Genomic DNA, 21,801 nt, shown 5'->3' on the forward strand with positions numbered 1-21,801 from the left:
AAAGATTACAAATGACTGATTGAACATTGTAATTACAGACCGTTCATATAACTCAAATATTAATTTTGATATCGATCGATTTCCTCTTTTACGATTAATTTCGTTACAAGATTTAAATTAGAGTACAAATTTCAAACATCTAAAAAATACCTATAATCATTTATTAAGTTCAGTTAATTTGTTTTATGTTAAATTCGTTAATTTGTTATTGTAGATGAATTCAAGTTATATATGTAATTAAATAATGTTAAAGTTACCCTATATTTAACATGTAAAATATATTTGAAAATTTATGTAAACTCTCCTGAATGAGAGTAAAACTACAGGTCCACGAAAAAGATCATTTGTCCAGAATATTACTTTATACTTTTAATCATTCTTTACATTTTATCCAATTTTTCATAAAATTGTATAATATAAAATCAAGGGAATCTAACAAACTTACTACTTTTTAATATTTTATTGCAAATATATAGTTACCGCAAATATAAATATCTTCCGGATATCATTTAGATATTGACATTCCCAAATGTTGAGCTTTAGATCAAAAGTCAGAGAGAATGGGGCATTAATTGGGCTTTGGAGGTCGTGGCAAAGTCTATCTCATACATCCATTTTCTCTCTATCATTATCATGACGGAAGAGCAGTACGACGATGGTGGTCGGATTGATTTCACTATCCCCTCTCTCTCCCTTCCCCCTTCCTCCTTTTCCTTTGCTTAATCGAGCATCTGCTTTTAATTGATTTACCTTTGTAATTTTTTTTCTGAGACTTAGATCATAAATAAGCGCTGTTGATTGCATTGGAGTTGAAGTCGTCAGAGTTGATGGAGATGACAGATTGTAATGGAGTTGATGGAGATGACAAAGCAAATGGAGGTGGAGAAGTGAATGCATCTAGTGCAAGTGGAGGAGTGGTGGTGGTTGGAGGCGGCGTAATTGAATTAACGGATGTGTTGATGTTAGTCGATTTTATAGTTGCTTTTAGTTGATTTGATAGTTGCTTTTGTGATATTAGCATTGGATCCGCATGGACATTCATATTTTGTCAGTTACAACCATTTGCAACTGATTATGCAACAACAAATGATTTTCAAAAGATTCTTTCGAAATTGTATTTTTGGTTGAATATATGGTTGCTAGCAGTTGCAAATATGCTTGCATATGCAACATTCGTGTTTTTCCAAATATTTTTTGAAATATAATATTTTTGCAATTTGTTTTAAAAAATGACAGTATTTTTGCAAAAAGCCGTCTAGACTTGGGTATTTATGAAAAACCCTAAAATCAATTACCTACTACATTCTCCGTTATACTTATTTTATATATTAAATATCAATTGATTCTATCATTATCCTCACTTTTCCTAATTTTCACTCATATATTTTCTTAACCTCAGTAGTAGTTCTTTTAGTAAAATTATGCAATAATTTCGTATAAGGACACAACAATTACAAAAAGTTAAAAACAAAATTTATAATACGGTGAAAGCAAATCTACCTTTTTAATATCTTAAAATGGGAAAATGGAAACGTATCCCGCGTCCGTTGAAAAAGCCTTTTGAAATTTGAAATTCTCCCTCCTCACTCCCCACTATATAAATGTTTGTAATATAATACTATATCCCCGTACATCAAACCAACCTAAATACTCTGTATATCTCTGCGCCGCAGCTGTGAAATCGATACACACACTCTCCTGTATCTATATCTCCGATGGCTCAACAACTCCCTTGCGACAACGACGGTATTTGCCTTATCTGCAAAACGACGCCGTCCAGCGACCAGACACTCACCTGCAACACCTGTGTCACGCCTTGGCACATTGCTTGTCTCGCGATTAATGCGCAATCGTCCTCGTCGAATCTGTGGGAGTGTCCTGATTGCACCACGCTGGTGGACGCCGGAGCTCCGGCGGCCGGAGAGAAGTCGGAGCTGGTGGCGGCGATCCAGGCGATTGAGGCCGATGCTACGTTGACGGAGAAGCAGAAGGCGAGGAAGAGACAGGAGCTATTGAGTGGGAAAGAGGCGCCGGCTAATGAGAAGGAGGGGGAGAGGAATGAAGTGGCGGACATGATTAATAGCAATTTTAAGTGCTGTGTTTGTATTCAGTTGCCTGAGCGCCCTGTTACGGTACGGATTTGATTAAGTTTGGTGCGATTTTTTTTGTTTGTTTGTGTGTTTTTAGGCCTTGGATTAGGTATTTTTGATTGATTGTGTTGTTTTGTGGATGAGAACAAATTAGGGTTAGGGTTTGAGATTTTGCCAAGTCGGGCCGGGTTGAAATGATCAAGTTGGGTATTTAATATCTGTATATATTTGAATTTGATTGAAAATGTATGCTTGTATGTTCGATCTTGAAATGGCGGTTGATTTGGGAATTTTGGTTTTCCCGTATCAAATGTGAAAATGAATGAAAGTTGTGAAATTTTGTGCAGGGTTTTTGTTTTATTTAATTGGATTTGGATTATTCGTATTATTGATCTTGAAATGCCTGTTCATTTAGGTATTTCGTATCTGCCAATTTGATTGAAAGTTGCATGCTGAGTGTGAGTTTTCTTTTCTTTTCTTTTTTTCAAGTAATCGGACCCAATAATATGCAAATCATTTTCACATTGTCTCCTTTTTTATACTCTTCGTTTTATTTTGTTGATTATATTCCGCTGCCTTCATTTCTAGTTTCTGCGCATAAAGTTTGCATATCTCCAGTCTCCTGAAATTATGCTTTTAAATTTTATTATTCAACAATGTGGTTGACAACTCAGTGCCTTGTACTATAAAATGGTGATTGGAGCTTATTCCAATAGACTTGGCTTGAAATCTTGTGTGGTGTTATTTGTTAATCGAACTGACTGTAGGTGACTGCTTTTTACTTTCATAGAACTGATTTTGAATGAAATGTCTACTAGATTGGCATAGAATGTACCATTAATGTCTATTGTTCAGTGATGTTCTATTATCTTTGCAATCTGAGACTTGCCACATACAAATTTAGTGTGAAAATTGAGATTGCAACTTGGTGAACTAATTAAGTTATCTTCATTTATTGTTTTATTTATCATCTTGAAGACACCTTGTGGCCACAACTTTTGCTTAAGTTGCTTCCAAAAGTGGACCCGGCAAGGAAAGAATACTTGTATAAAATGTCGCTTCAGCATTCCTGCCAAAATGGCAAGTCAGCCGCGCATTAACTCTGCACTGGTTGCCGCCATTCGAATGGCCAGGATGTCGATGGCAAGTTCTACGGGGGGACAGCTAAAAATTTCTCATTTTGTGCATAACCAATGCCGACCTGATAGAGCTTATACGACAGATCGTGCAAAAAAGAGTGGAATGGCCAATGCTGCCAGTGGAAGAATTTTCGTAACTACACCATGTGATCACTTTGGACCTATCACTGCTGAATATGATCCAGTGAGAAATAGGGGTGTTTTAGTTGGAGAAAGTTGGGATCTCCGTATGGATTGCAGGCAATGGGGTATTCACTATCCTCCTGTTTCTGGAATTGCTGGACAGGCCAAATATGGTGCTCAGTCTGTGGTTCTTTCTGGTGGTTATGAGGATGATGAGGATCATGGTGAATGGTTTCTTTACACTGGAAGGTTTGTTTAGACCAAATAGAACTATAGTTTTTATTTTGTCATTTTGTGACCATTAAAATGTACAATCTTTTACTTGAATGCAGCAATTATAGTATGGAACTGTACTTGGGTTGTCTTAGTCTGGTTATTGCATTTCTAATAATATCCATATGTTTCCTTACTGATCTTTATCTCAAGTTTCAGCAAACGAGTTTGCATTTCTGACGGTCTTATGGTTTCTTTGTGTGCATCTAGATCTTAGTATTCTAATATTATACTTATGTATCAAAATAAATGCTTCAGTGGAGGAAGAGACCTCAGTGGGAACAAAAGGACTAACAAGGATCAATCATTTGATCAACAATTTGAAAGCTATAACGAGTCCTTGAGATTTAGCTGCAAAAAGGGATATCCAGTACGGGTAGTCAGGTAAAATATTATTGCACGATGCCCAACTTATATGTGTATACATTGATATTATTATCATTCTTGTTTTAATTGCAGTATATTAACTTTTTGCCTTCCAGATTAAACTTAAATCAGTTTTAAACATCCAGAGATATGGAAAATGCGGTTTCTACTTTGGTTTAGTAGAGAGAACCAACCCATTAGTTGTCAAACTAGTACGTGCTTAAAATGTTTCCTATTATTTAACCTAAAAAACTAAAATGGACAGTTGCTTAAAAGGTTATTGGTATACCAATTGTACATCCTTTCTGGTCACGTAGTGCAATAATATATTGGCCTCAGTTAGGTTCTGCTTGAAGTGTCCTTTTTTGTCAAACAAATTCAATAATGGCAGGGTGGCTGACTATAAAACGTAATTGACTTGTTTGTGTAGTGAATTCTATTATCATTCTCAGGACCCCTTAGAGCCGCCAACATAAGAATTATAATTCACCAAGATTCACAGATAGATCTGTGAGTTTAATGATCACCACATGACTTACCTATCACATTTCTTAAGAAGCATTTTCAGGTACAATTTATAGAATCTGTTTGGACAGAAAATAAATATATAATAAAATAGGCTTTAAAAAATGTACTACGTTGACGTTTCTCGAGACGTACCTTTAAATATTTTTCTTATGGAGGATAATTACGACCTACGAGATGACTTGGCAACTAAACCAAATTTAATTTGCACTTTAATCGGGGCAAATAACCAAAACGTAGAAAAGGGACTCCTTTCAGATTATATCTGTTTCTAACTCATGACAGAGATCCTAAATTCTATGATTTTTTATATAATGTCGAGTATGATTTTGATGGCAGATCACATAAAGAGAAGCGATCTAGTTATGCCCCTGAAACTGGGTTGAGGTATGATGGTGTCTACAGGATAGAGAAGTGCTGGCGAAAGGTTGGAAAACAGGTGAATACTGACACTGGACTTTCCTGGAAGATTCCTTTAGTTCATGTTAGGTTTAATACGAGAACTTTTATGTGCCAGGGTTTCAAGGTATGCAGATACTTATTTGTAAGATGTGACAATGAGCCTGCACCATGGACAAGGTTTGTTGCCATTCTGTATTTCTTCTATTGCAGTTTCGCTTTTTGATAAATCCTTTCACTGCTTTTGACCGAATCCAAATTTTAATTCAGTGATGAGCATGGTGACCGTCCCAGACCCCTGCCAACAGTTAAGGAGCTTAAACCGGCAGTTGACATATTTGAAAGGAATGAGAGTCCTTCATGGGATTTTGATGTAAGCTCATTAATGGACCCTTTCTCATACTTCTTTTTTATTTTTATAATGATTTCATGTTAATATCCTTTGCTTCTATTCTGTATTAAAATGAAAAATTCTTAACTTATTGTTGTCTCTTGCCATCTTTATTTTATCCACATCTTTTGACAATTTTCTGTAGTTCTTGCATGTTATTATCAATTCTATTTGGTGTTGCTTAAATTATACTATATATCAACTTTTAGGTTGAAGACAATCTTTGGAAGTGGAAAAAGTCACCACCTGTGAGCCAAAAACCAGTAAGGGATGGTAAGCCTGAAGATATACAGAATGCAAGGATCGCAATAAGGAAAGCAGAAAAAACAGCATCGAAAGATAAACTTCTGAAAGGTCTTGTGCCCTAGACCGTTTTTATTTCAGTTACCTTTGCACTTGAACTTGGATTGTGTGATATATAATAGTCATTTTGATTGATGTATAGTTTTTATAGTCTAGTAGGATAACTTTTATTTTTATTTTTGTGCAAAGAAAAAAACTAGTGCAGTATTCTTCAAGTAGGTGTTAATTCTTATTTTGTTGCATCATTTATCCATGGGAGATGGATAAAATTACTGCTATTCATTCTAGTAACCTTTTCATGTGCAGAGTTTAGTTGTCTCCTGTGCAAAAATGTGATGACTCTCCCTCTTACAACTCCATGTGCACATAACTTCTGCAAGTCTTGCCTAGAAGGAAAATTTGCTGGACAGTCTTTTATGATAGAGAGGAGTAGGGGTGGGAGAACTCTTCGATCACAGAAGAATACCATGACTTGCCCTGCATGTCCTACTGACATATCCGAGTTCCTTCAGAATGCGCAGGTTTGCAATAGTACATGTTACTAGTCATTCATATTACTGGGCTAGATTTTATCCATAATAAGTTTCTTGCAGTTGACGGGCCTGCAAAATGTTTAAAGTATTCTACTTGTACTCCCCCCACCCCCCACCACCACAATTTTTGATCTCATAAAGAACAAATATTAAAGTACTCCCCATATCCGTACAGATTAATAGAGAACTTATGGATCTAATAGAGAAACTTCAAGAATCAAGTAAGGAGGAAGCTGATGCACCTGTGGAGTTTCCGGCAGCTTCATCTGAGGATCCAGTCAAAGAAAATGAATCACCAAATCCTCAAGTGGAGGCAAAAACTGTGGAGGAGAATCCGGAGGCTTCATCCGAGGATCCAGACAAAGAAAATGGATTATCAAATTCTGAAGCTGAGGCAAAAATTGTGGAGGACAAGAAGAGAAAAGAAGCTAATGCAAAACCTCCACCTAAGAACAAGAAAAGGAAAGTTAACAATGACAATTTGCTGAAAGATGAAAATGCTTCTTGATATGAGCATGTTTGATGGTGTCAGTTACAACTTACACACCATTCTTTTGGAAAGCTTCTGTCGAACCAAATGGAAGAATTAAAGGACTCAAGGGAATTGAGTCGTTAGACCAAGGAAATGATTTGTGTAAATTTCTGTTGTTTCCAGATAGCTTTTACAGCTCTTGATACAACTTCGAAGACAGTGTAGGAAAGCTTGCTTTGACTAGTTCCATTAAACAGTTTATCTACTTACTGAGGTTGGATAACTATTTTGCTATACTTATCTCCTTGTACATCATTTTAAACTAGATTTTGCTAGGTGAGGTGTCTGGTTTTAATACGAGAGACGGATCTGACACCCATGTTAATTTCATGTCCGGTCATAAGATAATTTATTGATCATGAAGCCAAAGAGCATTAGGCCAACTTCCAAAATGCATATACTGATGTGGTGTACGGCTATAAAGTGCCGGTTCTTGATTATGTATATATTAATGCTTTAAAAGTCGGCGATTAATTGGGATTACTCGCTGGTTAATTATTCTTCGGACGGGTTCTGTCTTGATTATCCGATTATTAATCTTGAAAGCGCCATCACAGACTAAGTAAAATTCCCGTTTTTTATGATGATTGTATATATACAAATATATGTTAAATTGAGCTCAGTTTCGTTCCATAATTTATTTAAGCTTTTTTTCATCTGCTGAATATGGTTGCAGGCATGGTGGGGATGGAACAAGTGAATATGATGGGGGTAGGCCAAACCATATGTAAGTCGCAGTTCCCATGACATCCTAAGAATACTCACCATGTTCGGTGTTCTGTATGTTTGAATTATGCTGACAAATGTGTGGAGTAAAGTTACCATGTTTTGTTAAATTATTACAGTACGTTGTTTGTTTTGTATAACCTTTTACCTTTATTTTCTTGGCCAACTATAACCTTTTCATTTTTTGCTGAGCTGAATGAACTCTTGTTATTAGATTTTCATCTACTATCACAATGGAACAATAGTATGTTATAAATCTATCAAAGCAGGGGAGGATAACTGTGTTGTCTGAAATATGCCATCCTGCTTATAAATATACCAGATCCCAGCTTATCTATTTCTATTTATATAATAATTCCTGAATGATGCCCAGTCACAAAGTCCACGTAATTCGTTAAAAACCACGTAAATGCCACATAAAATCTAGCTCAGTTGGATGTTATGACACAATTAATTCGTGTTGAATGGCTGTCATTTTTGGTATGTATCCTATTTTTTCTTTCCTTCCTTACAATCATTCCAGCTTTTATTTTTAATTGTCTTAACCAATATGTAAAGCATTGATTGTTTTTCAAAATCAAATCAATTCTTATCATCTATTTTAAAAACTCAAATTCATCGGTATCTCTCTCATCTTTTTTATTTTTCTCCTCCGGTTTCAAGTATGTTAATTGAATAATTAGTATAACTTGCACGGGAAGTTTACTAATTGTAACAAACTTTATTTTACTTATTTTGATTCTTTTAATTGATTTCATATGTGTGTGTATATCCATATATTTGCGTATTAATAATTGTAATTAATTACTTCCAATTTCTCTTTGATTAAATATGGGAAGACATCCTAAGCAATCTGAAGACTTTATTGTACGATGTTGCATGAAAAATTAAAAATTCGAAAATTGAATTATCTCTTAAATTGTTGATCATCTTATCTTAAAATATTTAAAATTAAAATATATTTTAGAAAATTTCAAACAATAAATATCTTATCTTTATACATTTAATTTATTTCACATCTACATATATATTTTTGTATATTTACCTATTTTTAGTTGTAATTTTTTGCTTATCTCTTTCGAATTAAATTTGTAAAGACTTCCTAAGCACTTAAAAGATTTTTGTATGATATTGCATTAAAAATTCAATAGATTGAAAGAGTGATTACCTCTTAAACTGCTAATCGTCTTTTCTTAAAATATTTAAAAATAAAGTATAGTTAAAATATTTTCATAAAATTATATTAAAAAGAATAAGGTATTAATGCACGAATAAATATGTTATACTTTAAAAAATTATGATTTGACTATTATTTTGTTAAATTTATTTATGTGTTATTGTTTCCTTCATTATTTTATTTTTTTAGTTTAAATAAAGTAATTCTTATATTAAAAAAAATGTGAGATGCGTCATTATATATGTTTTACTCTCTTATTTTTTATTTTAAAATAAATATGAAATTAATTCAAAATTATATACTAAAGCACTAACAGAGCTTCGCAATGGTAGGGTGTGTGAAGCAGCATTTAGTTGATATGGTTGTCTCGCTTCAATTATAGATTCAAATTTCCTTGATTATAGCTTTCGTTAAACAATAGTATGACAAGAATTAAAACAACGATTTTATTTATTCTAATTTGTTTGATTGATTTCATATCTATGTATATGTATATGTCTATATATCCATATATTTGGTAGAGAGTGGATATATATATTATGCTAATTTGTTTGATTGATTTCATATCTATGTATATATGTATATGTCTATATATCTATATATTTGGTAGAGAGTGGATATATATATAACCGTCATCAAGACCTCATATCCTTGATTGTTTGTATTCATTTTCATTTTTATTTTTCTTTTTTAAGGCTGATATGGTAATTTCACATTGGAGTGGATCAACCCATCAAGCTTCCGGTTCGACCCCGCATCTTCTTATTCAAATTAACACTGCGATGAAACATTTCGGATCTTCAAGAAACCCGACCCGAGTATCATTGGATCTGAGAGCACATTCAAATCATATCACGATCATCATATCAAGATTAGAATTTCAAAATATCATTAATCACGCATCCTTGAATCGTGCCACTGATCACGACGTCAGTTCAGATTTAAGCTTTACTACTTATTTGCATATGATATTCTTATCAGATCAAAGCAGATAATTTTAATTTCACATTCAAAACCATTCTTTCTTCCAAGCCTTTAATCGTGACGAGTATGTTTTCTTGCTTAGTTTTCGAACTGATTTGTGTCCTCGGTTGGATTTTACTGCAGTACTACTGATCTTGGCTTTCTTTTCACATTAATTTCTCTACCTACGAACTTTGCTTTGCGCTTATTTACTTTATTTAATAATAGAATTCTACTTATCTTGCACAAATCGCGTTGATCCGTGTATGCATCAGGTAGTATATGTCAAAGTCCTTTTGCGACGATGCTTCGACAAGGGATGACGTCTCGAAGTCAAAAAGAGAATAACACCATTGGTTGTGAAATAGGTTTGTACTATTTCCAGCTTAATTTATAATATTCGCTCCATTGTGTATATTTGTTTATTATATTATTGTTGAACGGGTTCTGAAGTTTGTTGTTTGAACGCTGCAGGTATCATAATCAGTATATGATTTTGTATTTAATGTGTTTGATAATTTGCTACAGAGAAAAGCTGAGAAATCCATCCTCACGATTTCTATTGATTTCATGTTCCTGGAATTTGAGATTATTTTTGATTTCTAACGATTATTTTTGCATAATTTCCTTTCGTATTGATAGTGATTACGATGCACATATGCACTCTAATGCATTTATTGAGCCACTTTTTGTTATTGAGTTTTCCTTGCAGCTGCTGAATAGAGATGCTTCGTCCATGCAACTATCGGATGCTCATCGTGTGAAAATTTATATTCACTTTTCCTCAACATCTGCTTATTGATCTAGACTTTTTGTTTACATCTTATCGTGTGTCATTGTTGTTTGACAAGAACCACCGAGAATGAATATGACGCAATTTCTGTCCAGATACATGAATCTAACCTGCTATAACTCATATGTAAATAGGGAAAAGTAGTCAAAATATTGATTTTCAATGATTTCAGCATTTATTTCTTTTGTATAATATGAAGATGTTTCCCTATTCACTATATTTTAAGTTTCAAATCTAGACTTTTTGTTATAATTTCAAATTAATGGAGTCCTTTTTCACTCCACAATTTTAGCTTTTGAATATTCGGATACATGGATCTCGATTGTTATAGCTCATATGTAAATAGGGAAGTCAGACTTTATTTGATTTTCACTGATTTTGACATTAATTACTAAAATACTTTTCTATTAAATTTTTGCAGTTTACATGTTCATTATATTCAATTTTCAAATCAAGACTTTTTGTTATAATTTCAAATAAATATCTCACTCCATAATTTTAACTCTTGATAAGGAAGGTTTTATATATTTTGACTTTTTTAATTTTTTTGATACATGGGTCTAGCCTGCTATAACCCATATGTAAATAAGGAAAAACAGTCAAATTTTATTTGATTTAACTGATTTTGGCTGTTATTATTACAATGTATAATATATACTGGTTTCCATATTCAATACATTTAATTTCCAAATCAAGACTTTTTGTTATACTTCCTAATCAATGGAACACTTTTAACACCACAATTTAGCTCTTGATAATGAAATTTTTATATATTAATTTTTTTTTATATTTCCCGATACATGGATATAGACTGCTATAATTCATAGCAAAAAGTATTTAAAATTTATATTTATTTAAAATATTTTCAAACGATAATTCAAAGTATTGATTCTAGCACAATCCCACAAATTATACATTCATTCTAGCTTTTGTTTTTAACTGTCTTAACTAATACGTAAGCATTGATTCGATAAGTGCTATAATTCAATGCATTTGAAATTTAAATTTATTTAAAATATTTTCAAACGATAATCTATTAAAATGGTTGAAGAAACGAAGACCACATAAGGATACTAAACCACCTGGTTGTGAAATTGTTTCCTCAGGTACCTCCAGAGTCGGAGCTTACAGTCTAACTTGACTTGCTCAAAATAAGAATTGCAAGACTAATACAAATATGATGCATGAAGAAATGATGGGTGGTAAGTCTGATGTTTTCATATCATGGACGAAGTAATTTCATCCGGGCTATGTTGATTTTAAATGACATTTTATTTTATTAAATTTAATTTTTAATTTGGGATTATTTGATGGTTTGATTTTCTGTTCTTAATCATAAAAATTATTTCACCACGCCAAAAAAACAACAACTACAATATCAGGACACCCGTGCACGGAGTGCGGGTAAGAAAATCTAGTAATTAGATTAATACTAAAACACAAGAATAACCTTTTAATATATATATAATTATATATAATAAGTAAGAGTATATAATATTTTTCCAGTTACATTTCAATTATATTATTGTTCTATAATTAAATATAACTTATTTGATTCGACCTAAATAACAACTGATCTGTGTATATTTTTAATAAGAGTGTACACATGTCGGGTCGGACGGATTGAGATCGTTTTAGCAACTTAACTCACAACTTAACTCACATAATCCGAATTTGAGTTTTTTTTATCCAGCTGAGCCAACTTTCAATTAATTCATTGTAAATTTTTTAATTCGAAAATCATACCCAACACATTACAATCGAGTTGAACTAATTTTGACCCAATATGTATTGATTTGAATCTAACTTTTTAAAACCAGCCCAAAAAAAATAAAATCGGATTAGTTGGTTTCGCCGACCCGTGTATATCCCATTTCCAAGAGAATAATTAATTGGGGTAGGATCCCTCATCCCTGTAACCTTATTACAGGCCATAGCTAGTGGAGAGTTGTGACAAACAGCACACGCACACTAAAAGAGATATTCATGCTTCTAGACACAAGCTTACAATCTGTAGACGCCAAAGAAATGCTTAACACATATCTTTGCACTCCACAAACTCCAACCACTCATGAATCATGATATAGAAAAACAGGGTCTTGTCATATTGCGAAATCCCTTTTTATCACCAAGCTTGTGATCCTCGTGCTACTTCTAGTTAGAGACTCTAACTCTCTCCAACTGGTTATCTATATGAATAGAATCCAAGAATATTAATACTAGCCACCACTGTATTTGCAAATACCAATATAATTTCAAATCACTGTGTGCTTCAAACCAGACTAGCTTTAATTATATATTAACAGAGGACTAAGTGCATGTTTTTAATAACAATGAGTTGAAAGCAGTGCAGAACTAGTTATTATAATGTAACTACTGAATAAGAATCCTTTCCTCTGAGAAATTACTCCTCATGAATCTTGTTAAGGAAGATGATATGGGCAGTTCTCCGAGCTCATCGTAGAAGTCATATTCGTCTGTTGAGAATGTCATGAGATGAGGACAACAAAGTGGCTCTTCTGATTTTTCCTCAAAGACCACACTTTCTAACTTCTCTGTCAAAGGGCTGCCCAGTCTTTCTTCTTCGTATTTGATGGTAGCGATCATGTCTTGGTGATCAGAGTTGCTAGTAAATGGAGACTGGCAGTAGTAAAACTCAGTTATATTTTCAGTACTAACTCCATCTTGGACATTAACCGCTTCACCTTCTTGAACATTAACGGCTTCTTCAACTTTGTCATCCTCTTCTTTAGGTTCTTCTGTTATGTTGTTTTCAATCTTCAGTTCATCGTGTTTTGGATCTTCTGATTGTTTTGTATCTTCTACTTCTTTTGGATCTTCTGATTGTTTTGGATCTTCTACTTCTTTTGGTTCTTTGGGACTTTGATGGTTATGAGTTGAGGTATAAGTGATGATGAGCAAGGAAGCATCTGTTTTGCATCTTTCCACTTGTTTTTTGGCTGAACAACTCTTCGATGTGCTGCATTTGTAATATCCCCTGCAACGACATAATATTGAAGTGTCGATAAAATATTATTATCATGTAAATTCCAGTTTATAAGGATAGGTAAAGACTCATGTATGCCAGATGCCATGTTTTGACATCTTAGATACATGCATATGTAAGAGGACCAATATTTCAAGGTCATTTGGGAAACTAGCCTTGAGAAACTGAAGAGAAAAAATTTGATGGTTTGAGCCTCTATCTATACTTTTTAAGATACACATGAATGATTACAGTGAGATGGAGTTGCTAACCAATCCTATTACGGCTTTTGCCTCTTAAGAAAAAAAGGAATCCGTTTGATATGATAAAAGCTTTTCACGGATTACCTGGGATAGGGAGATCCTTTGATTGGTTTCTGCCCATATTTCCTCCAAGACCAACAATCAGAAGGTGGCCCTTCACTCTTCTGCTTCTTGTCATATTCATTTTCATCGATCTTCACAGCTACTACTCTCTTCTGGTATATCTTCCTGTGTATATCAACAACACATACATAGTAGATAATTTAGGTGCTACAAATTCTCATCATGAATGTAATACTCGGAAAGAGTTAGCAAACTAACTGTTTCTTGGAAGCCTCGGGTTCTGACATATCTTTTGAAATGTTTGTGCTCAAAATTCGGGAATGATCAGAGCTTTTCATGACAATATTCTTTCTCTTCTTGCTGGTACTTTCTGTGAGAAATTCAGGGGGTGGCAACAGTATTAGCAAATGAAGATGGTACAGTTGATCAAAATCAGAGAACCTTTTAATAATTGAGCAAGAAGGGAGAAAGAAGAAGATATTAAAGGGGAGAGAGACAGCGAGAGGATAAGTTAATTACATAAGAGATGACAAACTCACAAGTTGCTTTCACTCTTTCCTCACTCTTTATATATAATACTACTCCCATCCACACACAACACGCATTTCACCCCTCCCTATCTCCATATTTCTTAGCTAAGCAAATCTATTTACATCTATCAAAAATGTTTTGCGTATCTAAAAGAAAATCTGATATGATATACAGCCACAAACTAATAAATACTACGTTCACTAATTCTTTGAGTCTAATTTTTTTTAAAGACCATTAAAGCAATGAGATGAAATCAAACCCCGAAATTTATAACTTGATCAATCGAACCTCAATAGATAGAGTAGGCATAGTTACTATTATAAACCTCAAACTTGTTAGATTACTTTAACTTATAAAACCATAAGCTATCAGTAGAGTGGCTTGATGGGATCATATGAATGACACCGAAGAATCTAATTGCATATCCTGACAGAGACGACGGGGGTATACATGGGATAAAAAAAATTAGGAAAAATTAATGAAAGGAAGTGATCAAAGAAGCATGCATAAGAACTAGCATTGAAGATGAATTAGCATAACTAACAAATTCATATATAGCTAGTTTTGGACTATCCGAAATCATAAGAATCCTCAACTAATGTTTTAGCACATTCAACTCTATGTGATGAAAACATAGTAAATGATTATCTTAACTCAACATGTTAATACCAGTCCTCAAAATTTATTATCCTCTTCGATACTCTCATTCCTATATCTCCCCCTCCTGAGGTAAATCTTAATAGTCGCTAATTTTTACCTAGATCAAACTATCTAAACTTCATCGAAAACTTAATGAACCAAAAAATAGAACAAAATGTAAAAGTCCCCGTAATGATGAAACGAGTAAGAAACAAAAACAAAAATCACTTTGTTACTTTAAAAAAAGTCCCCAAAGAAGTAACTTTTCTATATTAATCAACCAGGCCTTAGTGATCTTGCTCAAAAAGTCGAGGGCTTAAGCTCAACAGAGAAATTACTGTTAATATATAAATTCCATAACTGAGTACATCAAAAAAAAATCTACAATAGCAGCTGAAAAACACAAATAAATTACAGATTAAAACCCCACCAAGATAAACAGCTCAACATAAGATCCCCTCACATTCTTACAACTATACATACACATAACACACACATTTGGACCAGACCCTATGTTCAATACACAAACACACACAAAATCATATAAATGTTGACTGAATAGCATAAGAAAAGACACATACTAACAATGTTCATCTGAACCCCACAGAAGATTTTTTTTTTTTTTTTTTTTTTGTAAATAAAGATTTAAAAGAAAAGAGATTAGTACCACAGGGAATAGTTGTATCAAGAACAGTGAAATTATCAGACATTGGAATAACTATCTCTTCAGCCTCCAGTCTCTTCAGTCATTAATGGCTTAAGTTTCAATTTTGAGACGACACATTTCGTATTTTTTGGCTTCTAGAACCTACGGGGAGGCCATGTTAGCATACAATGTTTGTTTCAGGTTCGGTGTAATAAAAATAGGGATAAATATCAAGTAAGTCACTTGTTTCGTCCAAATGTATCAAATGAGTCACTGATTCCCAAATTGACTCAAATGAGACGCTCATTAGAAAAATTTGTATCAAAAATATCACTCTATCGTTGGTCGAAATTTTGAAAGTATTATATATTGAGTTTCGCACATTTTTTATGAATGGTAATACATCCAAATGAAAGATTCCGAGTTCTACTATTTTCGCTTATATTTTCAGATTTTTAAAATTTTATCAACTATTTATAATTGAGTCACTGATATACAAATTGACTCAAATGAGACGCTCATTATAAAAATTTGTATCAAAAATATCACTCTATCGTTAGTCGAAATTTTGAAAGTATTATATTTTGAGTTTTGCACATTTTTTATGAATGGTATTACATCCAAATGAAAGATTCCGAGTTCTACTAGTTTTGCTAATATTTTTAGATTTTTAAAAATTTATCTCCTATTTATTTTTATTTAAATCAAATAAAACAATCAAAAAATTAAAAATAAATAGTTGATAAAATTTTAAAAATCTGAAAATATAAGCGAAAATAGTAGAACTCGGAATCTTTCATTTGGATGTATTACCATTCATAAAAAATGTGCGAAACTCAATATATAATACTTTCAAAATTTCGACCAACGATAAAGTGATATTTTTGATACAAATTTTTCTAATGAGGGTCTCATTTGAGTCAATTTGGGAATCAGTGACTCATTTGATACATTTGGACGAAACGAGTGACCTACTTGATATTTATCCTAATAAATATATACAGTTTGCTTTCGACGAGTATTATCGATTGTTATAAACATGGTATCTAAGTATAATTGTTTCCAATTTTCATACAATTTATACAAATAATAATTTCGTTAATTTGATATAAAAATTAGATAATTTTAGTGTAACATTTCTTGAAATTAATATATGTGTCAAAAAATTAAATTAGTCTATATCGAATTTCACATTCTATCACTTATTTTTTAATTGAAAGATAATATAAGTTTTCAAAATAAATCAAAATAGTATAAAGTGTGATATATATGAATCACAAAATAGTTTGATTCGTTTTTATTTGTTCAAGTTTGATACATATCATTTAGATCTGCATTGGGAACTTATTATATTTCCTAACAAAATTTAACTTGAGATTTAAACTATTAACCTAATTTCAATTAAGGATTTATATTATAGGAACTTTATCAAAATATAACTTTTTAAAATTCTTTTACGATTTTCGCCGTCTTCAAAAGTATTTATAAAAACGCGTTACAACTTAAAGACAACCAACATCTATTAAAACAAATTTGTTGGTTATAATTTTAATAACTCTTGAAATTGGTTATATTTATATCCAATCTTCTCCGAGCATAATGTCCAATTTAGCCGAACATATTAATTAATATTTAGAGACGTCGTAAGACATTGTCTGTTGAATATTAAGATACTGATTGACTATATTTTAAATTGTATGTTACTTTTAGCTTAAATTATAATAAACAAAATATATTATTTTTTTATTTTTTTTCAAAATATATTATTTTAATAATAATAAATGATCTGAAGTTTTGTTATGTGTTTTTAAATGTTGGCTAAATATAGAAAACATTAAAAGATTGACTATAATCGTGTTCTTGGAGAGTTGGAGTTGTAAATTTCATACATATTGTTCATTAATAAATGTCACATGATTTTTTGTTTTTTTTGCTAAGAGCTTTTATAGGGTAGGACATTTCGTACTGTTAGGTCCAGATACGATTGTAGAAGTGAGGTTGAATACAATCGTCACAAATAATCGCTGCGGAATAATCTGATTGGAGTATAACTTGTTAATCAGATTTAAATTAATTAATACAACAATTTTTAAGTCGTTATATAATTAATATGGTTCATTTTAATGTCCACTAGTTCGTAGAATAAATTTGACAGGAAGTATTCTAACTTAGCGGATTAAAACAACCGAGTGATCAAAGCACTGAAAACTGTGGATATAACAATAGCAAGTTACAAACAACTTGAAAGTTTCCAAGGCAATGAACAACATACAAATGAAGAGGTGAAGGCCTATTTATAGGCAAATCACTTGAACTAGTATGACAAAGCTAGCCATGACAATCTAAGAAAATGCTATGATAATCTAACAAAGTGCTATGACAATTTAATGAAAATGTATGACAATATAAGGCATTGTCATGGCACAAGTGGGAAGGTATGACAAACACAGGCATTGTCATACCTTATCAAATCAGTATGACAAACGGTATGACAACCGTATGACAAACGGTATGACAATTAAACTTATCCCCTAAGCTTGAAACGGTATGACAAACGAATGGATTGTCATACCTTATGATTTCGGTATGACAATCACCATTGTCATGTCTTAATCATTCGGTATGACAAACCAAATGATTTATCATACCGTCTGACTTAAGCACAAGTCATGGTGCGGTATGACAATCCATTTGATTGTCATATCGTGCCCAAAAACAATATAAATTAGTATTTTCTTGATATAATTAATCCAATAATTATCTACTTAATTATATTAATTATATAAATTCATAAATTAAATTAATTCGAGTGTGAATCAATTTAATAAATAAATTACATAACTTATATAATTATTTTGAGATGTGAATTAATTAAAAGAACAATTATATTGAGCACTTATTCAACAGCAGGTCTTCTGACTTCCGTTAAAACATCTGATTTTTTGTCTTGATTGAACGACCACCTATTGTTGATGCTGAATATTTAATCTGAGTAGCTGACACACAAATCTGAGTGGCTTGTTCGTCGAGTCTTTGTCTTTGTAATTCTTCTTCATAAGTAGAAATAGTTTGGAATCTTTTGAATAAATAAAGTATTAAAACTTTATACTTTCTGGACTTCTGGACGTGCTACAGAATATTATTTGTACACTGAGACTTGAACATATTAATGAACTTTTTTCAGTGGTGTGCAGCAGCATCCTGAAATTATTCAGACATATGATTTTAATAAATCACTTTACGTTCTTCGTATGGATTCCTTCAATAGTGCTTGCTATTTACTTTCTTTCTTATCAGAGTTGAGTTGATACTCTTAAATACAAATAGGCTTAACATATGCCTTTCACTTACATCATTACAAATATCTTTAAAAATAAAAATTAATTTTTTTTTCTGAATCATATTAAAATATGACATCTATAACATGCAATGATGAAGAAAGATATGGTGAAGCTGATTTTTTTTTTAAATTAAATTAAAAAGAGAAAGAATTATAGAAGACTAGCTTATAACCCGTGCAATGCACGGGCGGTTATAATATTTGTTATTTCATCGTATATATTTTAACTTAAACTAATTTTACTGTAAAAATAAAATTATGATAGAATAATATGATTAAATAAAAATTTTATTTAACAGATGATAAATTCTTAATAGTTAATTTTGTCAAATGACTAACTAAAAATTAGGTCGAACATATATATTTTACTGAGAATGTTAAAATACGTTTTTTTTTATGTTATAATTTAAGAAGATCTATAAAGATCTATAAAATCATATATAAATCAACCAATCAATCTTTTAATATTTCGTTATTGATAATTAATAATATAGTATTGAACATATTAAGTTAAAAAAGACGCGTAAAATCAAATACTGACCCATCATATTAACGTAAATGTTTTGGTTTAATAGATAATAAAAAATAAATTATAACATATTATTAATCAAGAAGGTTCGTGGGTCGAATACCAACCGGCTCACTGAACTTGACTGCCCTACCGACTAAGTGACTAACTGAACTTTTCATGTTTCGGATTTAACAGTATAATAGTATATTATAGATTTATAATATTACTTTTAAAGTGAGTCCATCAGTGTATTTTAAAATAATGTTAATGTATTTTGGTTGAAAAATATCACAGGTTATTTATTAATAATTATATATAATGATATTATATTTTTATATATGTAGCTCGTGTTAAAAGATAATATATTTTAGTTAAAAAAAAATAATTGTTATATAGATAGGACCGTATTTTGGCCGTATAAAAGCCCGCGTATCGACTGATCAAAATTTTAATACTTCGGGTTTAATAGTATAGTATTTTTTAAGGTTTGACTTTAGTTTTGGTATAGTCAAATAGGTTTTATATTTGTTTTATGTTTTGATCGTATATTTGTTTTATATTTTAATTTGTTTATATTTTGTTTAAAGCCCACTAATTTTGTTTGAAGCCCGTTAATTATAAAAATCTGTATAAAAGCCCGCGTACCGACGGACCAAACTTTTAATGTTTCGGCTTTAATAGTATAGTATAGATGGGATAGTATATTTCAATTATAGCCATTCATATTTGTTCGGAGTTTCTATTTTGTCGTTGTCGTGTTTCTCCTATATCCGATCGTACGTACCTTTTTCAACCATGAAACTGTTTTAGCCCAAGTGTCGTGCTAAATAAAAATTTATAAGAATGTGTATAGAGAAGATAGAGCACGCAAACGAAGAATTTTCTTTTCTTATCCTCCTACGACCTCATGTAATTTGGGCTGTCCCATGCCATCCATTTATTTTTGATATTGCATGCTTCTCGTTTTCAACATTTATTCCTTCAAAATTTAATTTAATTTCACGTTAGTCTCATTTTCATGACAACCAAAGCCCATGATGATGAATGATTATTTGGTAAAGCACTTCTTGAGGTTCTTGTCAAGACTATTATTGAACCTAACATCAACCCTAATTAATCATTTTCTCGAAGCTCAAACATAAAGTAAAATAATAGAACGGTTTTTCTAATGTGTGCCCAAGGGCACACAACAAGCACGAATTCTCATAAAAATAGCTTCTTTTGATTGATGGAATTGATGTAAATACAGGTGTATCAACATTTATTATCCATCCACCAATCAAAAGCTAGTAAAGTTAATAAGTTAGTGACTATTGTATGCCATAGACAAGTTATAGAAAATTCGATAATAGAAACCAGAAGATATGACCAAAATATATTATCTCATCACCAAGAGAATAATTAATATTACTGTCAGGTTTCAACATAGAAAAAGAATGATATCAATATCATGTCCTTGTAGCAGTTAACTTGCATAATCAACCAAACCATAACAAACTAACTGAGGAAACGGCTAGAAGTAGCCAGGAAACCAATTTATGTCTTGTACAATCCAGTTTCTTTGCATACTCTTCCCATTGTCCACACTCTTTTCGTCTTTCACCACTCTCCATAGCCTCCTTGAGAATTCTTAAACTCATTTCCCCATTCAACCGCGATTTCACCATGTCCACTAAACACAAACTCAGCGCCCTCAATTCAACATTGTGTCCTTTTTCGCAACCAAAACTAGCTACCACCCTGCATTCAACAAACTCCGTTGTATCAATGCCACAGGAATCTCCCGAAAGAATTGTGCTATAAGTGACCTCAATGCCAGTCTTATCAGACTGTGGCCGCACACAAACTGGCCTCAGACTCGACACATTGGCTGCGCGTTTTAGAATTGGATCAATAACAATCCAACTCAGTGTCAAGTTTTCCTCCAGCTTTGACTTGCACAAGTTTGCATCACCTTGGTATTTTAGCGGTATTTCCAGAGTTTCCTTGTGGTCAATTAAGTCGATATGAAACAATGATCCAGGAAAGCAGCTAGCATTTGTATCCGTGACTGTCACTTTGGAGTAGACTTGATTATTCATGAAGTGCATATCAACAGCTGAAATGAGTTCCGAGGTGTCCACTTGACTACAGAGGCTCCCCCCACCAGAGCTTGCACCAAGGACAGGGAATGAATCAGAGTAAAAAGAACGATAGCCGCCTGGAAAGGAGGAGATCGCGTTCTGGACAAGTGGATGTTTCACGGAGTTCCAAGTGGAATCACAGATGTCCTTCCACAAGCTTTCTTTGTTGCAGAGAGGAAGCAATAATTTGGAAGAAGAGGCTAATGAGGCAAGAGATGGACCATCAAGCCTCGTTAACAAGTTGGTTTCGATGATATCAGAGTGAAGGGCAGCTAATGTAGTGGCTGTTAAGCCTTTATCAGAAGAGCTTGAAGCCATTTGATTGTCAAGCACCTTAAAAATCTTTGTTTCTGCTCTGCAATTCAT

At 32.4% G+C, this 21,801-nt stretch overlaps 3 protein-coding genes across 4 annotated transcripts; 1 reads left to right on the top strand and 2 right to left on the bottom strand.

The window, feature by feature from the left end:
• The first annotated feature begins 1,609 nt into the window (after positions 1-1,609).
• LOC108206563 (E3 ubiquitin-protein ligase ORTHRUS 2) lies at positions 1,610-6,910 on the top strand. The gene is made up of 9 exons (XM_017376902.2): positions 1,610-2,132; positions 3,069-3,601; positions 3,884-4,009; positions 4,856-4,955; positions 5,034-5,095; positions 5,186-5,288; positions 5,516-5,660; positions 5,916-6,130; positions 6,318-6,910. Exons 1-9 carry the CDS (start codon positions 1,716-1,718, stop codon positions 6,648-6,650), a joined length of 2,034 nt encoding a protein of 677 aa, XP_017232391.1. The 5' UTR covers positions 1,610-1,715; the 3' UTR covers positions 6,651-6,910.
• A 5,657-nt stretch (positions 6,911-12,567) lies between these two features.
• On the bottom strand, positions 12,568-15,540 carry LOC108206518 (probable WRKY transcription factor 35). Of its 2 annotated transcripts, none has more exons than XM_064087195.1 (4): positions 15,483-15,540; positions 13,904-14,015; positions 13,667-13,810; positions 12,568-13,331 (listed from the first exon to the last, which is right to left on the bottom strand). In XM_064087195.1, the coding sequence occupies exons 1-4, from the start codon at positions 15,523-15,525 to the stop codon at positions 12,707-12,709; spliced, it is 924 nt and encodes a 307-aa protein (XP_063943265.1). In that variant the 5' UTR covers positions 15,526-15,540; the 3' UTR covers positions 12,568-12,706. The 2 variants fall into 2 exon arrangements, with proteins under 2 accessions (XP_063943265.1, XP_063943266.1); XM_064087196.1 differs by lacking the exon at positions 15,483-15,540 and adding an exon at positions 14,165-14,183.
• Positions 15,541-20,790: 5,250 nt separating this feature from the next.
• LOC108210055 (F-box protein At3g44326-like) lies at positions 20,791-21,801 on the bottom strand. The gene has a single exon (XM_017381303.2). It carries the CDS (start codon positions 21,799-21,801, stop codon positions 20,791-20,793), a length of 1,011 nt encoding a protein of 336 aa, XP_017236792.1.

The sequence above is a fragment of the Daucus carota genome, chromosome 2, assembly GCF_001625215.2.
Source record: "Daucus carota subsp. sativus chromosome 2, DH1 v3.0, whole genome shotgun sequence".
Lineage (NCBI taxonomy): Eukaryota > Viridiplantae > Streptophyta > Magnoliopsida > Apiales > Apiaceae > Daucus > Daucus carota.

Coding starts and splice junctions, on each gene's coding strand:
- LOC108206563 (XM_017376902.2), top strand. CDS start 1,716: ATGGCTCAACAACTCCCTTGCGACAACGACGGTATTTGCCTTATCTGC. Junction 4,010..4,855: donor TATCCAGTACGGGTAGTCAG/GTAAAATATTAT, acceptor TTTTGATGGCAG/ATCACATAAAGAGAAGCGAT. Junction 5,661..5,915: donor GAAAGATAAACTTCTGAAAG/GTCTTGTGCCCT, acceptor TTTCATGTGCAG/AGTTTAGTTGTCTCCTGTGC.
- LOC108210055 (XM_017381303.2), bottom strand. CDS start 21,801: ATGAATTGCAGAGCAGAAACAAAGATTTTTAAGGTGCTTGACAATCAA.
- LOC108206518 (XM_064087195.1), bottom strand. CDS start 15,525: ATGTCTGATAATTTCACTGTTCTTGATACAACTATTCCCTGTG. Junction 14,016..15,482: donor TGATACAACTATTCCCTGTG/GTACTAATCTCT, acceptor AATTTCTCACAG/AAAGTACCAGCAAGAAGAGA. Junction 13,332..13,666: donor AAAGGATCTCCCTATCCCAG/GTAATCCGTGAA, acceptor ATGTCGTTGCAG/GGGATATTACAAATGCAGCA.